This window comes from Dendropsophus ebraccatus, chromosome 5 (assembly GCF_027789765.1).
Source record: "Dendropsophus ebraccatus isolate aDenEbr1 chromosome 5, aDenEbr1.pat, whole genome shotgun sequence".
NCBI lineage: Eukaryota > Metazoa > Chordata > Amphibia > Anura > Hylidae > Dendropsophus > Dendropsophus ebraccatus.
In genome coordinates this window covers 157,765,929-157,782,454 of record NC_091458.1, presented here as the reverse complement: position 1 = coordinate 157,782,454, position 16,526 = coordinate 157,765,929, and the positions used below count along the sequence as shown (strand labels likewise).

General features: G+C 46.4%; 1 protein-coding gene across 1 annotated transcript; it reads left to right on the top strand.

The window, feature by feature from the left end:
* Positions 1-1,676: 1,676 nt before the first annotated feature.
* Positions 1,677-16,523, top strand: RRAGC (Ras related GTP binding C). The gene is made up of 7 exons (XM_069972686.1): positions 1,677-2,111; positions 6,499-6,702; positions 7,709-7,908; positions 8,541-8,655; positions 11,831-11,973; positions 12,099-12,247; positions 15,041-16,523. The coding sequence occupies exons 1-7, from the start codon at positions 1,926-1,928 to the stop codon at positions 15,190-15,192; spliced, it is 1,149 nt and encodes a 382-aa protein (XP_069828787.1). The 5' UTR covers positions 1,677-1,925; the 3' UTR covers positions 15,193-16,523.
* Positions 16,524-16,526: the final 3 nt, after the last annotated feature.

Genomic DNA, 16,526 nt, shown 5'->3' with positions numbered 1-16,526 from the left:
TGGATGTAACCAGTATATAATGATAGGAGCCCTGGATGTAACCAGTATATAATAGGAGCCCTGGATGTAACCAGTATATAATGATAGGAGCCCTGGATATAACCAGTACATAATAGGAGCCCTGGATGTAACCAGTATATAATGATAGGAGCCCTGGATGTAACCGGTATATAATGATAGGAGCCCTGGATGTAACCAGTATATAATAATATAACCAGTGTATAATGATATAACCAGTATATAATGATATAACCGGTATATAATGATAGGAGCCCTGGATATAACCGGTATATAATGATAGGAGCCCTGGATATAACCAGTATATAATGATATAACCAGTATATAATGATAGGAGCCCTGGATGTAACCAGTATATAATGATAGGAGCCCTGGATGTAACCAGTATATAATGATATAACCAGTATATAATAATATAACCAGTGTATAATGATATAACCGGTGTATAACCAGTATATAATGATATAACCAGTATATAATGATAGGAGCCCTGGATATAACCAGTATATAATAATATAACCAGTGTATAATGATATAACCAGTATATAACCAGTATATAATGATAGGAGCCCTGGATATAACCAGTATATATTAGGAGCCCTGGATATAACCAGTATATAATGATAGGAGCCCTGGATATAACCAGTATATAATAATATAACCAGTGTATAATGATATAACCGGTATATAATGATAGGAGCCCTGGATATAACCAGTATATAATGATATAACCAGTATATAATGATAGGAGCCCTGGATATAACCGGTATATAATGATATAACCAGTATATAATAATATAACCAGTGTATAATGATATAACCGGTGTATAACCAGTATATAATGATATAACCAGTATATAATGATAGGAGCCCTGGATATAACCGGTATATAATAGGAGCCCTGGATGTAACCAGTATATAATGATATAACCAGTATAGAATGATATAACCAGTATATAATGATATAACCAGTATAGAATGATATAACCAGTATATAATGATAGGAGCCCTGGATGTAACCAGTATATAATGATAGGAGCCCTGGATATAACCAGTATATAATGATATAACCAGTATATAATGATAGGAGCCCTGGATGTAACCAGTATATAATGATAGGAGCCCTGGATATAACCAGTATATAATAGGAGCCCTGGATGTAACCAGTATATAATGATATAACCGGTATATAATGTATGAAGGGAGGGGGAGGGGTGAGTATGCAGGGAGATGGTTGCTGGGCGCCTATAGCCCCGGGGGGAGGGGCCTGATCGGTGACATTCCTGGGATTATAGGGCTCTATAGCTCCGTTACAGGAGAGCAGGATACAGTATAGTGTAATAGTTACTGTCCCGTTGTTTTTCCTCACTATACCATATATAAAGTTACTCTCCGGTCCCTCCATTCTCAGTACAATAACTATCGCTGAGTCTGCACTTATACTTCAGCCGACTTTGCTGAGAAAGAAATGTGGGGTTAAAGGTCACGTGTGACACCCTCACCCCCCTCTCCTCCCCTGCGCGCTCGGTCAGGTGACTGCCAGCCACATGATCCTGGCGCAGCCTAGCCTGCTGCTGAGAAGCTTTGCTGAATGACTAGACTCGCCGACCAATGAGAGAGCCGGGGTGCCTGAGCCACTGACCAATCAGGAGGCGCTACGCAGGGAAGTGGGCGTGTCCTGGACAGAGGGTTTGGTGGCTCTAGGAAAAGGAAAAAAAGCGAGCAGTGTAATAATTTCCCGGTACAGTAATAACAATCCCGGGACTCGGCTCCTGAGGGGAAATCATATCAGCCGCCGATACGAGGAGCCAGCTGGGACCGGGCTACGGGGTCCGGTGTGTCACGTGATAGCGCTGGCTGGATTATGGTGACCGGAACTGAGCAGCGGCGGCTATAACTACTGTAACATGTCTATCCAGTACTCTGTGGAGGAGCCGCTGTCCAGCAGCTACGGGGTCGCCGACTCCTTCCCCAAGGACTTCGGCTATGGGGCTGATGAGTCAGAAATGGACGAGACTTCGACGGCGTCAGACAGTAAGCCCCGGATCCTGCTGATGGGCATGAGGCGCAGCGGGAAGTCCTCCATCCAGAAGGTGAGAGCTCGCGAGAGCAGCCGGAGCGTAGGGGGAGCTCAGGGGGGCCCGCCCGACTACAGTGGTCTCACCTGGGGGGGCCCCTCCGACTACAGTGGTCTCACCTGGGGGGGCCCCTCCGACTACACCGGTCTCACCTCAGGGGGGCCCCTCCGACTACACCGCTCTCACCTCAGGGGGGCCCCTCCGACTACACCGGTCTCACCTCAGGGGGGCCCCTCCGACTACAGTGGTCTCACCTCAGGGGGGCCCGCCCGACTACAGTGGTCTCACCTCAGGGGGGCCCCTCCGACTACAGTGGTCTCACCTCAGGGGGGCCCCTCCGACTACAGTGGTCTCACCTCAGGGGGGCCCGCCCGACTACAGTGGTCTCACCTCAGGGGGGCCCCTCCGACTACAGTGGTCTCACCTCAGGGGGGCCCGCCCGACTACAGTGGTCTCACCTCAGGGGGGCCCGCCCGACTACAGTGGTCTCACCTCAGGGGGGCCCGCCCGACTACAGTGGTCTCACCTCAGGGGGGCCCCTCCGACTACAGTGGTCTCACCTGGGGGCCCGACTACAGTGGTCTCACCTCAGGGGGGCCCGCCCGACTACAGTGGTCTCACCTCAGGGGGGCCCGCCCGACTACAGCGGTCTCACCTCAGGGGGGCCCGCCCGACTACAGTGGTCTCACCTCAGGGGGGCCCGCCCGACTACAGCGGTCTCACCTCAGGGGGGCCCGCCCGACTACAGTGGTCTCACCTCAGGGGGGCCCGCCCGACTACAGCGGTCTCACCTCAGGGGGGCCCGCCCGACTACAGCGGTCTCACCTCAGGGGGGCCCGCCCGACTACAGTGGTCTCACCTCAGGGGGGCCCCTCCGACTACAGTGGTCTCACCTGGTCTACACGCCCTGCCATATGGAGTAATAACATATACGGTGGACTTACAGCTTTTTTTAGTCCGCACTTTGCCTGCTGGAAGTTCTGTGTTTCGCCACTACCCGGCCCGTTCATCGGTGCCATTTTGGATCGTGACGTAGACCCTAATTTGGGGCAGTAGCACTAACTCTGGGATGGCACCTTCCTCACTGGTGTGGACGTTCTTTTAAGAGCAGGATGGCACCTCCTTCCTCCCTGCCTCAGCCTGTATGCACCCAGGACCGAGCACTGGTAAAGAGACATGTGGCCACCATTGCTCTCCACATCACTCGCACACGTTCTCTCTGCTCTCACAGTTGTGATAAGAGTTCTGCACAGAGCTGTACTGTGCGTGTTATAGTGACGTTGAGTGCAATGGTGGCCACATGTCTGTTTAATCTTAACCATTTTTGATTCCTTTACAGTGCCCTCAGTCCCATGGCGAGAGCAGACATAGGGGGTACGAGCGCAGCAAGGGATGCACAGAGAGCGCTGTGTCAGACTGGAAGGAACACACCACTTTCTGCAAGACACACAGCAGCTGTTTTTTTTTTTTTTATTTTCTTTGCTGGCGTACCCCTTTAAGGAGCACAGATTAAATTACTTGTTCTTCCCACTTGCTACTTCAATCAGTACAATTCTACATATAAGAAATAATACTTTGAATGTTCAGAAAGCTGCCATGTCTCTTCCCACGGTAAACCTGTCCAAAACCTCACAGACTGCTTTATGCAGATATTCCACTCCAACCCACAATCACTGCCACAATCCAGGCGCTTAAAGGTAGACTGTCGTTTACTCAACCACTGTGTCTATTTTTCTAATCTACTCATAAGCCAAGAGCCCAGTGGGCGAGCCTGCACCACCAGTTTGACCTGATAGACAGGCAATACATAGGGGCCGTATCGAGGTTTTCCAAGACTCTCTGAGGCTGCATCCAACTTCCTCAGCCACCAGTAATCGATGCCGCGCGCTCGAGTTCGCTCATCTGTTTACTAGCTGTACAGCGCCTTGTAAACATTACTACTACACTGGTCATAAGACTTTATGGGTCTCCTTGTGTTCACATGATGTGCTCATATCACAGCTTCTACCATCCAATAAAAGAGAGAAGTGAAGAATGATTGACGACAACCCTGCAGCTGTAGGAGCTGGATACTATAGATGATGGCTCAATGACTGCCCTGCTAGGTAACTTCTGCCCTATACACACATTCACAGAGATTGCTACCAGCTATAAATCAATGAATGAACGGTAGAGACGGAGAACTGAATGAGAAGATGGAACTGGACCGATATGCAGGACAAGACTTGGGACACTATATTTACGTGACTTTGGGGGCAAACTGGTCCTATAACGTCCTTTCATGCTGCCGCTGCTTCCTAGAGTCTGTCCTGATCATTGGTTCAGCATTTGAACATGGCTCGGTATCCGAACAAAATCCGGCTGATAACTGTCGGCTGAACTATTCCCTGGACGGTTATTGAAGGTGTTTGGCACCAGGAGCGGCGGTTCCCTTTAGCGTGAACGGGTGGGTGCAGCCAGAGAGGGGGCTCCTGCCAGGCAGTTCCTGGGTGATCCGAAGCTCCGTGCACCACAGGGAGGTACTTTCCCCTGATGCCGGCGTGTCCGAGTGCCCTGGCCGCCTGGGGAGGGGGGATGTCTGTGCACAGAGCCCCTGATCACCCCGTCACCATTTGTGGATGATACCCAGAAATGTCCAGTGGTGCATCTCACTTAACCCCTTCCTCTCTGGGCTGAGTGCAATCTGCCCAAGGGTTAAAGGAGAAGTTCGGGGCTGCAATTATTTTTGAAAAAGACAGGGGGGAACATAATAAACACCACTACTCACGCGTCCCCATCCAGCACCAGATCACCATTCCAGAACCTCCACCGGCCTACAGGATCATCATCTCAGCTGACGTCATGACCCAAGTAATTCACAGTCGTCAATCCAGTCACTGATTGGCTGAGCGACCAGTCCATTAGCCTTGTTGGGGTTATTTCCCCCCCCCCCCCCCCCCCCCAATCTGGGATAACAAAAAAAAAGGAAGATGTCAGCAGGCGCCTCTAGTTGTCCCAAAAAGTTCCCACATGAAGGTTTCTTGGAAAATTGCTTCTGACTGTTAACCCATCTTTCATAAAGAAAATAATTGTAAATGGGTCCTGTCGTTTTAGACCACCGCCCCTCCATTAAATAGCCTGTGTGATTCCTCATATACACTACTCACAGAAAGTTAGGGATATTTGGCTTACAGGTGAAACTTATGGAACATGTAAAACATTCACGCTACAGTGATATATGTAGACACACCTGCTGTAACGCCACCACCAGCAAGAGAACAGTGGCTGATGCATAGCGCCATTCTTGATGTTTCCAATGTAGTTGGCGGCCGTCATTTCTGCTTTTTGTGAATCGACTTTAATCAGTGCACCGCATTGAGACCCAGTGGTCGCTCGTCCAGCCTAGGAGAGCGCTGTGCATCGGCCACTGCGACCTACACTGTTTGAACAAACTCTCATTAAGTTATGTAAATGGCGACGCCTGTGGGGTTACATGGTTTGTACAGTCAGGTCGGAGGAGGGTCGTGAATCGCCTGATCTGGAGATAGGTGCAGGTCCCAGCTTTGCACTTAGGCTTTCCTTTGTAGACTGTATTACCCATCTCTTCATACATGGCACTTGGTATGTGACTTATCTTATCAGATACCAAAATACAGACACAAATTTCAGTCAGCAAAAATATACTGGTGTGCTGTTTTTAGTAAAGTAACTTACTGTACCAGTTTCCTTCCCCATGGACCTATTCACTCCCTGGTTTAGGCCTCATTCACACTTAAGAATGTTTTTGCTGACTGAAATTTGTGTCTTTATTTTGGTATCTGAAAATCTGGCAAAAAACCATCCATAGTGCACCTCCCTGGCATCCATGTTTTTCTGATACCTGTACTGTGTTTTGAACTAGCTGCGTTGTGATCTGCGTTTTTTGCGGATCGTGGAGGCTGTAAATGTGCTGCAATTGCGGTCTCTACAACCTTTTTTTTTTTTTGAACACAAGTGTGGGGAAAAACACTACGGACATGTGAATAGTCCTATTGAAAGCAATGAAATCTGTCTTTGCCAATAATTGTGGATTTGCAAATGCGGACACTTTTCACGGACGTGTGACCAGTGCGGACACTTTCCCACAATCCCTCTTGCTGCCTGTGAAGTGAAAACCAACTGTCAGTACTAATGGGACAAATCATGTGACTGGGATTGAACTGAGCATGTGCGACCTAACCTAGTGGATGTCTGGGGGTCGTAACTAAGGGTAACAGGTTATCATACAATGCAGCACATGGGTCTCTCAAGTACATTGTAAGAAATGCACGTGCATCGGAAATATGTTTAATTTAACATCATGCATCAGTATAGACCTCGTTTTCATCGTGACACCCAACCCTTTCAGAACGTTGATATCTGTTTTTCTTTCCCCCCTCTATAGGTCGTGTTCCACAAAATGTCTCCTAATGAAACTTTGTTTTTGGAAAGCACCAACAAGATCTACAAGGATGACATCTCCAATAGTTCATTCGTCAACTTCCAAATCTGGGATTTTCCAGGACAAGTGGATTTCTTTGACCCAACATTTGACTACGAAATGATATTCAGAGGGACGGGAGCGTTGATTTATGTCATCGATGCTCAGGTGAGTGTCTGGATGGGCACTAATATCTGATAACAACGGCCAGTTGGAGATTTTTAAATTACTTCCAGTACTTATCTGCTGCTGTATGTCCTGCAGGAAGTGGTGTATTCTCTCCAGTCTGACACAGTGCTCTCTGCTGCCACTTCTGTCCATGTCAGGAACTGTCCAGAGCAGGAGAGGTTTTCTATGGGGATTTGCTGCTGCTCTGGACAGTTCCTGACATGGACAGAGGTGGCAGCAGAGAGCACTGTGTCAGACTGGAGAGAATACACCACTTCCTGCAGGACATACAGCAGCTGATAAGTACTGAAAGACTGGAGATTTTTTCTTAATAGAAGTAATTTACAAATCTGTGTAACTTTGACACTAGTTGATTTGAAAATTAGTTTCTCCGGAGTGCCCCTTTAAGGCTGGGTTCACACTACGTATATTTCAGTCAGTATTGTGGTCCTCATATTGCAACCAAAACCAGGAGTGGATTAAAAACACAGAAAGGCTCTGTTCACACAATGTTGAAATTGAGTGGATGGCCGCCATTTAATGGCAAATATTTGCTGTTATTTTAAAACAACGGCTGTTATATTGAAATAATGGCCGTTATTTACTGTTATATGGCGTCCATCCACTCAATTTCACCATTGTGTGAACAGATCCTTTCTGTGTTTTTAATCCACTCCTAGTTTTGGTTGGAATATGAGGACCACAATACTGACTGAAATATACGTAGTGTGAACCCAGCCTAAAGCTGTTTGGTCACATACAAACCCATCACCAACTGAGAGGTTATTCCCACCCAGTGATCTGCATGTACACCATAGGGATTACAGCAGCTGTGCCCCCTGCATTTACCACAATGCAGATGTGAATTTAGAAAAGGAAATTGCTAGTGACTTGTTTAAAGCCGCCACCTCAGGGCAGCCATGGGTCACGCATATATTCTTCCCTGTCAGCTGGCTTCCTATACTTTCTGGACTGATCTTTTTGTATCACTACTACTTCTTGGCAGGATGACTACATGGAAGCCCTAGCAAGACTTCACGTCACGGTCACTAAAGCCTATAAAGCAAATCCTGACATGAACTTTGAAGTTTTCATTCACAAAGTAGATGGCCTGTCTGATGACCACAAGATTGAAACCCAGCGGGATATTCATCAGAGAGCCAATGATGACCTGGCGGACGTTGGACTGGAAAAGCTGCATTTAAGGTGAGTGGCAGAATGTATTGAATGTCTCCTGTAATGAGCTGGACCAATCGCCTGGAAGATCGCTCTTACTTTAACAAACAGTGCTAATGCACTTCCCAGTCATATATGTATTGCCTGCATCCCTGCCCAGTATGCCCGCAAACCTCCCCGCTGAGGACAGTGCGTCAAATGATCTTCTAAAGGAAGCTGCCAACACCCAAGCATGGCCCTCAACTATTTCCTTAACCACTTGGCTTCTCCCTTTGTAAATTTGTTCAAATCTTCCCGCTACTGCGGATGTGTCAGTACAGTAGAAGGAAGATCTGAGCAGGTTCGGAGCTCCTGGTGTCACAATGATACATGATGCCGGGAGTTCCTGATGCCGATTCATCAGTGATTTAGGGAGCATGTGACTGCCCCCTATATGTGCAGTCGCTGTATGACAGTTCATTGGTGAAAATTGTCACATTTGTAAATAAATCTGCCTCACGCAATCTCTCATTCCATTCGTATTCTGCTGGTGTCGCACTGCTGGCAGCTCCCGGTGTGTCATTCATTCATACATACATACATACATACATACATACATACATACATACATACATACATGACTGGGCCTCAGACCATAAACCAAGGTTTCCTTTTTCTTGCAGCTTCTACCTGACAAGCATTTACGACCACTCGATATTTGAAGCTTTCAGTAAAGTTGTGCAGAAACTTATTCCACAGTTGCCGACGCTCGAAAATTTACTCAACATTTTTATATCTGTGAGTATGTTTTATCTGATAGTTTGTTCTTTATGGAAATTTGAGGACGTACAAGACACAGTTTGGGTGTTAAAGGGCTATTTAAGGGGAACTATCAGCAGGTAAGACGGACCTAACCTGCTGATATGTCCCTATTGAACATGGGGCACTAAGACCTATAATTATTAGAGATGAGCGCAGCTCAAGTCCGATCATTCAGCATTTGAATACCGGTGGCTGGAGAACTTGGATGCCGTCCTAAGGAGTCTGGGAAACCATTGATACAGTCTATGGCGTTCAACTTCAGCCACTGGTAGTGAAGTGTCGTGATGTCCAGGTTCGGATGGACTCAACATAGATTTCTTGTCATTTGTTCTGTAGTGATGGTGAATATACAATGTCGCAGTGGAAAAACTTTGATGGTCTCAGAAACAGGCATAGATGGCAAACTGCCATGGCTGAACTTTATGCACTTTGTACTACTTTGTGTAATTTTTAATTTTTTTTTTGATTTTTGCTGATTTTTGCATAATTTGGAGACATCAGCATCTCCGGATCTCTTACAAAATAGCCAAAAATCATAAGACGACCTCCTGTGTGAACTTAAATGACCCGTCACTAGTGTGTACAGCTATTCAAATAACAGACTGTTGTAACCTGTATATTGTTAAATTTCTGGATTTATGTGAAGGTCCTTGTGAAATCCCACATGTATTTCTCTGGCTGGCCTTGTGATGGGTTTGCAGTTGGCAGTAACATGGATCCACTTAACGGGAAGGTGTCACCTTTTTTTTATTTTATTATAAAATGTAACTTTGCAAAATAAGTTTTTTACATAACTTTATTTTTATTTTTACATGTGACATCACTATTTTAATACAGTGTGATGCCTGCACAGGGGGCGGCCATGTTCAATAGCATCTGTGTATAACATAATTTCACGACACTTACACAGATGCTGTACGGCACCCCCAGAGCATTGAAGTGAACCAATGGAGTCCGTCTGGTTCACTTACAATGCCCTTACAATGCGCATGTCCAGTTCACAGCCTAATTCCACTATGGGAGGGTGTAGGTGCCATTTTTTTTTTTAGAAGCCAGGCACTGACTACTGCAGCGGCCAGTACCCGATCTAGTAGCTGACCTGCTGGACAGGTGACTCTGGAGAGTGTGGGCAGCAGTTGGGCTGAGCCCTGCCATCCTCCCTGCTCCTGGCTCTGCGGAGCGCTGGTCACGGGAAAGTCCGTCACTGAGGGGCTGGGAGGCTGTAGCCCAGAGCCGCACACACTGCTCCTCCTATTAGCGCTGGCAGCACCCTCACTACTGGGGCAGGAGGACAGACGGACAGCAGGGAGGAGGAGGACGCTGCAGCCAGCAGGACAGTGACTTCTGTGTGAGCCCTCATACGTGCTGCACAGTGACACACAACATATCTTTCTATCTCCTGCTCTGAGCTCTGCACTGGGTCCCTTCCCGCACTGAGAACAGAGGTCGGAGGTCAATAATTCAGGAGCAATAAGTGTAATGTTCTGCTACTAACACTTTCTGTTCGGACTGGGTGGACATCACATCTCCGGCTCCTGCAGTGATAACCTCAGACTTCTGTTCTCACTGCTCCTCACAGAGAAGGGACTCGGTAGGAGGTCAGAAGTAATGCTTGCTGTTTAACCCTGTCTGTACTGCTTGTCTGCAGGGCAGTACCAGGGTTGGGTGGGAGAGCAGGGCACTACCAGGGGTAATCTTCCTTGTTAGAATCCACAGCAGATCCATCTATTGTTCCACCTATTTTTATTTTACAAAATAATCACTTTTGCTGGTAAGGATCGCATAGGATAACCCAGTGCAGGTGTGAACAGAGGCTTTGTTTCTCTACAAATTTGTGAGATTGCCAACAATTGCTGAAAAATAAGAGCGCACCATCACTGCAAATAACTGGCAAAACTCAGGCATAGCTACACCCCTTCAACTGGATATAACTGAGAGCCCATCAAGAGAGGTGTAGTAAGGGGTTCTGCAGGAGCTGAGGTGTAGTAAGGGGTTCTGCAGGAGCTGAGGTGTAGTAAGGGGTTCTGCAGGAGCTGAGGTGTAGTAAGGGGTTCTGCAGAAGCTGAGGTGTAGTAAGGGGTTCTGCAGGAGCTGAGGTGTAGTAAGGGGTTCTGCAGGAGCTGAGGTGTAGTAAGGGGTTCTGCAGGAGCTGAGGTGTAGTAAGGGGTTCTGCAGGAGCTGAGGTGTAGTAAGGGGTTCTGTAGGAGCTGAGGTGTAGTAAGGGGTTCTGTAGCAGCTATTGGCAGGTGGGTCGGGGATTGTGCTAAACACGGTCCTGGGTCTGTGGTCATGTGTGCCAAAGCAGTGAGTGATCCAGCTTCAGAGGAGAGGATCAGCCAGGAGCTGCATGAGGACGGAGAGGCAGGTCCGAGGGTAGCGGTGGAGTGCTGGGAGCAGCCAGGAGACTGGCCTGTCTGTATGAGTGTAACAACAATACTATGTACATGTGAGGGATAGACGGTGAGAAGTGAGGGAGGGCTGGCCAGCTATTTGTGGTTCTGCAGCAGGTTGAGGTGTAGTATGAGGTTCTGCAGCAGCTGAGGTTTATTATGATGTTCTGCAGCAGCTGATGTATATTATGAAGGGCTAGGGACACACTTGTTGTTCTTGTTGTACACATATTATCACCTTTCCCCTCTTTGTTCTGCTGTGAAAAGAGGAGGAAGGTGATGATGTCACAGCAGTTCAGCAGAGACTGCCTCTTTTTTTCAGCAGCCGTGTTTCAGGTTAGTATTTACCTGCCGGAGCTCCCCCTGGTGGCCATCAATGGGAAAATATGAAAAATGTGATAGTTAATTATTCATATTTCCTTACATGTAAAAAAAAATAAATTTTTTAAATCTGACTTGAATATGGCCTAAAGGTTCAGCCTAGGTTATTTTTTTATCTGTCCGTCCTTTGTTTCGTCTTTCCGCCCTTTGTTTCCTCTGGCCATGCTTTCCTCCTTTGCTCTCCCTTACTATGCGCCGGTGTATTGATAAGCGTTGAGTACATTCTATTGATAAATGTCCCATCGCTGGCAGATTTCTGTAGTCACAGTGGGTTGTACATGTGATACGGGTGTTACAGATAAAGCAGTATATGCAGATGTCTCATATGGGAGCTGCTGCTGTTCATACAACGCTTACCTAAATTTTCTTACCTCTTTCAGAATTCCGGCATTGAAAAAGCGTTCTTATTTGACGTGGTCAGCAAGATCTATATTGCCACCGACAGTTCTCCTGTAGACATGCAGTCCTATGAGCTGTGCTGTGATATGATAGATGTGGTAATAGATGTGTCTTGTATATACAGGTGAGTAATGCTGCTTGTCCTTTCTGCCAGGGGGACATATAACGCAGGTAGCTGGACGTAGTATTCTAAGATGGCCGTGTCCTCCTCCTCCTGTTTAAACCCCTTTTCTCTTATTTCTGGCACAGCCTGCATGCTGAGTGTAACGGGACCGCGTACGACAAGGAGTCCATGGCGATTATCAAGCTCAACAACACAACCGTTCTCTATTTAAAAGAAGTCACAAAGTTTCTGTCACTTGTTTGTATTCTTAGGGAAGAAAGCTTCGAGAGAAAAGGTAAGCGCACGGCCGCACAGAAAAAAAAAAAGTTTTATTTATTACAGAAGTAGTAGACAGAAAGCTTCCCCCCTCCCCTTCCCCCGCTGTCCACCACCAAAGGTCTTCAGACCAACCTTTGAATGGTCACCAACCTTTCAACTTTGCATAAGTAATAATAGGAACCTCTGTAATGTTAGGACTATGGATGGGTGGAGTGAGGGGCATTCCTCCTGAGATAATGGCTGGAAATAGGGCTGATATGCGTGTACACAGAGGACAGCATACCCTGACGTTTGTTGAAAGGTTAATGGCTAATAACCCCTATCTGACCAGGCCTGATGGCCAGCAAACTTGCTATATATATTACTTGCTATATATTCCTATATTGCTGCTGTTACTACTACTACTACTACTACTACTACTACTACACCCCTCATCTACTATACTGCTGCTACTGATTCTACTACTACACCCCTCATCTACTATACTTAACGTTACGTTTTACCCTAAGTGGTTACACAGTGTGATCTGGGGGGTTTTGGGGGGCTCATGGCCCTTTGTGCCTTTTAGTGCGTTTACTAATAGCCCAGTACCCTAGTGTTATTTTTTGGCACGGATCTTTTTTGTGCCAACACCTATATCAATGAAGTGATTACACTATATTAGAAAGTTATGTCTTGGAGCATTTTGTTTAACCACAATTACAATTCTCTGATACTGTAGTTCCCCTTTAAGGGCCAGTTCACACGGAGTAAAACTGGCAGAATTCCACGGCGGAACTCTTTGTGCAGAATCCTGACATCCTCTGTGTCAATAAAAGCAGTCTATGAAAGGGCTCACGCCTCTTCTCTCTGCATGGAAGGCTTGACATGTTATTTCTTCTGAGCAGAGAGAGGAGGCGTGACAGAGGATGGCTGGATTCCGCGCGGTGAGTTCCACCGCGGAATTCTGCCAGTTTTACTCCCTGTGCACTGGCCCTTAGGCTTGGTGTATATATTTTTCTTTTTCCCAAATCTGACCTGTCTCACTTCATGTGACAGTAACTTATTGTCGCTTTAACTTTCCTATTTGGTGGTGGGGGTGTTACTATTAGAGTGTGTGTGTAATATATATATATACACTCACCAGCCACTTTATTAGGTACACCATGCTAGTAACGGGTTGGACCCCCTTTTGCCTTCAGAACTGCCCCAATTCTTCGTGGCATAGATACAACAAGGTGCTGGAAGCTTCCTCAGAGATTTTGGTCCATAGTGACATGATGACATCACACAGTTGCCGCAGATTTGTCGGCTGCACATCCATGATGCCAATCTCCCGTTCCACCACATCCCAAAGATGCTCTATTGGATTGGGATCTGGTGACTGTGGAGGCCATTGGAGTACAGTGACCTCATTGTCATGTTCAAGAAACCAGTCTGAGATGATTCTAGCTTTATGACATGGCGCATTATCCTGCTGAAAGTAGCCATCAGATGTTGGGTCCATTGTGGTCATAAAGGGATGGACATGGTCAGCAACAATACTCAGGTAGGCTGTGGCGTTACAACGATGCTCAATTGGTACCAAGGGGCCCAAAGAGTGCCAAGAAAATATTCCCCACACCATGACACCACCACCACCAGCCTGAACCGTTGATACAAGGCAGGATGGATCCATGCTTTCATGTTGTTGATGCCAAATTCTGACCCTACCATCCGAATGTCGCAGCAGAAATCGAGACTCATCAGACCAGGCAACGTTTTTCCAATCTTCTACTGTCCAATTTCGATGAGCTTGTGCAAATTGTAGCCTCAGTTTCCTGTTCTTAGCTGAGCGGAGTGGCACCCGGTGTGGTCTTCTGCTGCTGTAGCCCATCTGCCTCAGAGTTGGCCGTACTGTGCGTTTAGAGATGCTCTTCTGCCTACCTTGGTTGTAACGGTTGGCTATTTGAGTCACTGTTGCCTTTCTATCACCTCGAACCAGTCTTCCCATTCTCCTCTGACCTCTGGCATCAACAAGGCATTTCCGCCCACAGAACTGCTGCTCACTGGATGTTTTTTCTTTTTCGGACCATTCTCTGTAAACCTATAGAGATGGTTGTGCGTGAAAATCCCAGTAGATCAGCAGTTTCTGAAATACTCAGACCAGCCCTTCTGGCACCAACAACCATGCCTCGTTCAAAGGCCCTCAAATCACCTTTCTTCCCCATACTGATGCTCGGTTTGAACTGCAGGAGATTGTCTTGACCTAAATGCACTGAGTTGCCACCATGTGATTGGCTGATTAGAAATTAAGTGGTAACGTGTTGGACAGGTGTACCTAATAAAGTGGCGATATATATATATATATATATATATAATATATATATATATATATATATATATTAATATATAATTTTTTTTTTTTTTCCTTTTTAGGGCCAGTTCACACTGAGGAAACACGACACAATTCCCGCTGCGCTCAGTGTCCTGCTTTGAGTGAATGGGAGAGCGTGCTCTCCTCCGCTCCTTCGTGCTCTCCTCCGCTCCCTCTCAAAGAATGAACATGTTAGTTGTCTGAGCGGCGGCAGCGGACAGGCGCGCGCTCTCCCATTCACACAAAGCAGGACACTGAGCGTGGCTGGAATTGCGCTGTGTTTGCTCAGTGTGAACTGGCCCTAAGTTAGTGGACAGCTTTGGGCAATAACATTTAGTGGTTATTTGTGGGAAAAACTCCAAAATTTTCAGAAAATAATAACCTGATGGATGATAATGATGAATGCGGAGACTAGGTGCAGGTGCGGCAAAGATTTTACAACCAAAAAAAGTGAAACGTCTCCTTTCTTTGCAGGATTAATAGACTACAATTTCCACTGCTTTCGGAAAGCCATCCATGAGGTATTTGAAGTGGGAGCGTCCACCCATAGGACCTTCAGCCATCAAGCCAGCAGCCCAAATCTCAACGCAGTGACTCACAATGGCACACCTGCAAACGCCGTCTGAGCAAAACACGGTGGACTCTGCAACCGGTAGCCCAAGTGCACGGCCCACTACACGGAGGGAGTCACTGGTGACCAGGCTAGTGCGGCACATACAGGGTACTATGGACAGAAGGGACCTTGTGGATTTCCTTGCTCTGCTGTGCACTATCCTTTTAAGTGTCTGATCATAGTGACCTGTTTGCGTTCCTGTCACGATTCAACCGATTTATGGATCATTTTGGTTTGGATTTCTTTTCTTCTGGTAAATATCAAAAGCGTCGTCTGCACGTGAGAAGCCGCATGTCATCTAACCGGGTTCATTATTCCTTCTTTTTTTTTTTTTTTAAATACTGAACTTTATTGCCAATGTTTTACCATTTATAACAAACTTGGGAATCACAACATAGTCTACTCGGGGTCGTTCACAGAACGTAACCTGACGAGTGGAAAACATTCCAGAAGGGGGCGCTCTCTGACTGAGAACTGGACTGGCATGGAGTGATTCCTCTTACCCTGAGGAGGGGCGTCCTACCGCAATGGTTGCAAATACCACAGGACAAGGACCTGCTGACAAAATGCGGATAAACTGGCAAGCGGCACATTTCCTTCTTGGAGGCGATTGGACATAATAGCTGGGAATCTTTCAGTAGTTTTTCACTGTATTACTTAGTCACATGCTCACCTCTATACATAGATTCTTTCTCTTTAAACTTGCAGTTTTTTTCAGCTTAATTCCAAATGCCTCTTTTGGGCTGGTGCCTATACATGGGTTGTGTGTTTTTTTTTTTTTTGTTTTTTTTTTATTCCATTTTAAGGTTTGTTGTGAAATAAACTGCACAGTAAGCTAAGGGTGCCATATTGGTTGTGACTATTAAAGTATATTGAGGACTGTTTTTGTTATTTACACTATGGGACGTTGCTCTTTTTGATCACATAGAGGGAGATTTATCAAAGGGTGTAAAATTTAGACTGGTGCAAACTGCCCACAGCAACCAATCACAGCTCAGCTTTCTTTTCAGCACTGCCTAAAGCTGAGCTGTGATTGGTTGCTGTGGGTAGTTTGCACCAGTCTAAATTTTACACCCTTTGATAAATCTCCCCCATAATGTATAATATAGTGAGAGCTGCTAATAACCGCGCTGATTATTCCGCTACATGGAGATGCTTAGTTTAGGGTGGTGGAAGTTCTGTCAAGATTTCTTCGCCCCCTTCTTTAAAGGGGTACTCAAAATTTTTATTTACCTCAAATCAACTGGTGTCAGAAAGTTGTATAGACTATTTACGATTTTAAAATCTCCAGTCTTCCAGCACTTACCAGCTGCTGTATGTCCTGCAGGAAGTGGTGTATTCTCTCCA

Coding starts and splice junctions, on each gene's coding strand:
- RRAGC (XM_069972686.1), top strand. CDS start 1,926: ATGTCTATCCAGTACTCTGTGGAGGAGCCGCTGTCCAGCAGCTACGGG. Junction 6,703..7,708: donor TTTATGTCATCGATGCTCAG/GTGAGTGTCTGG, acceptor ACTTCTTGGCAG/GATGACTACATGGAAGCCCT. Junction 7,909..8,540: donor CTGGAAAAGCTGCATTTAAG/GTGAGTGGCAGA, acceptor TTTTTCTTGCAG/CTTCTACCTGACAAGCATTT.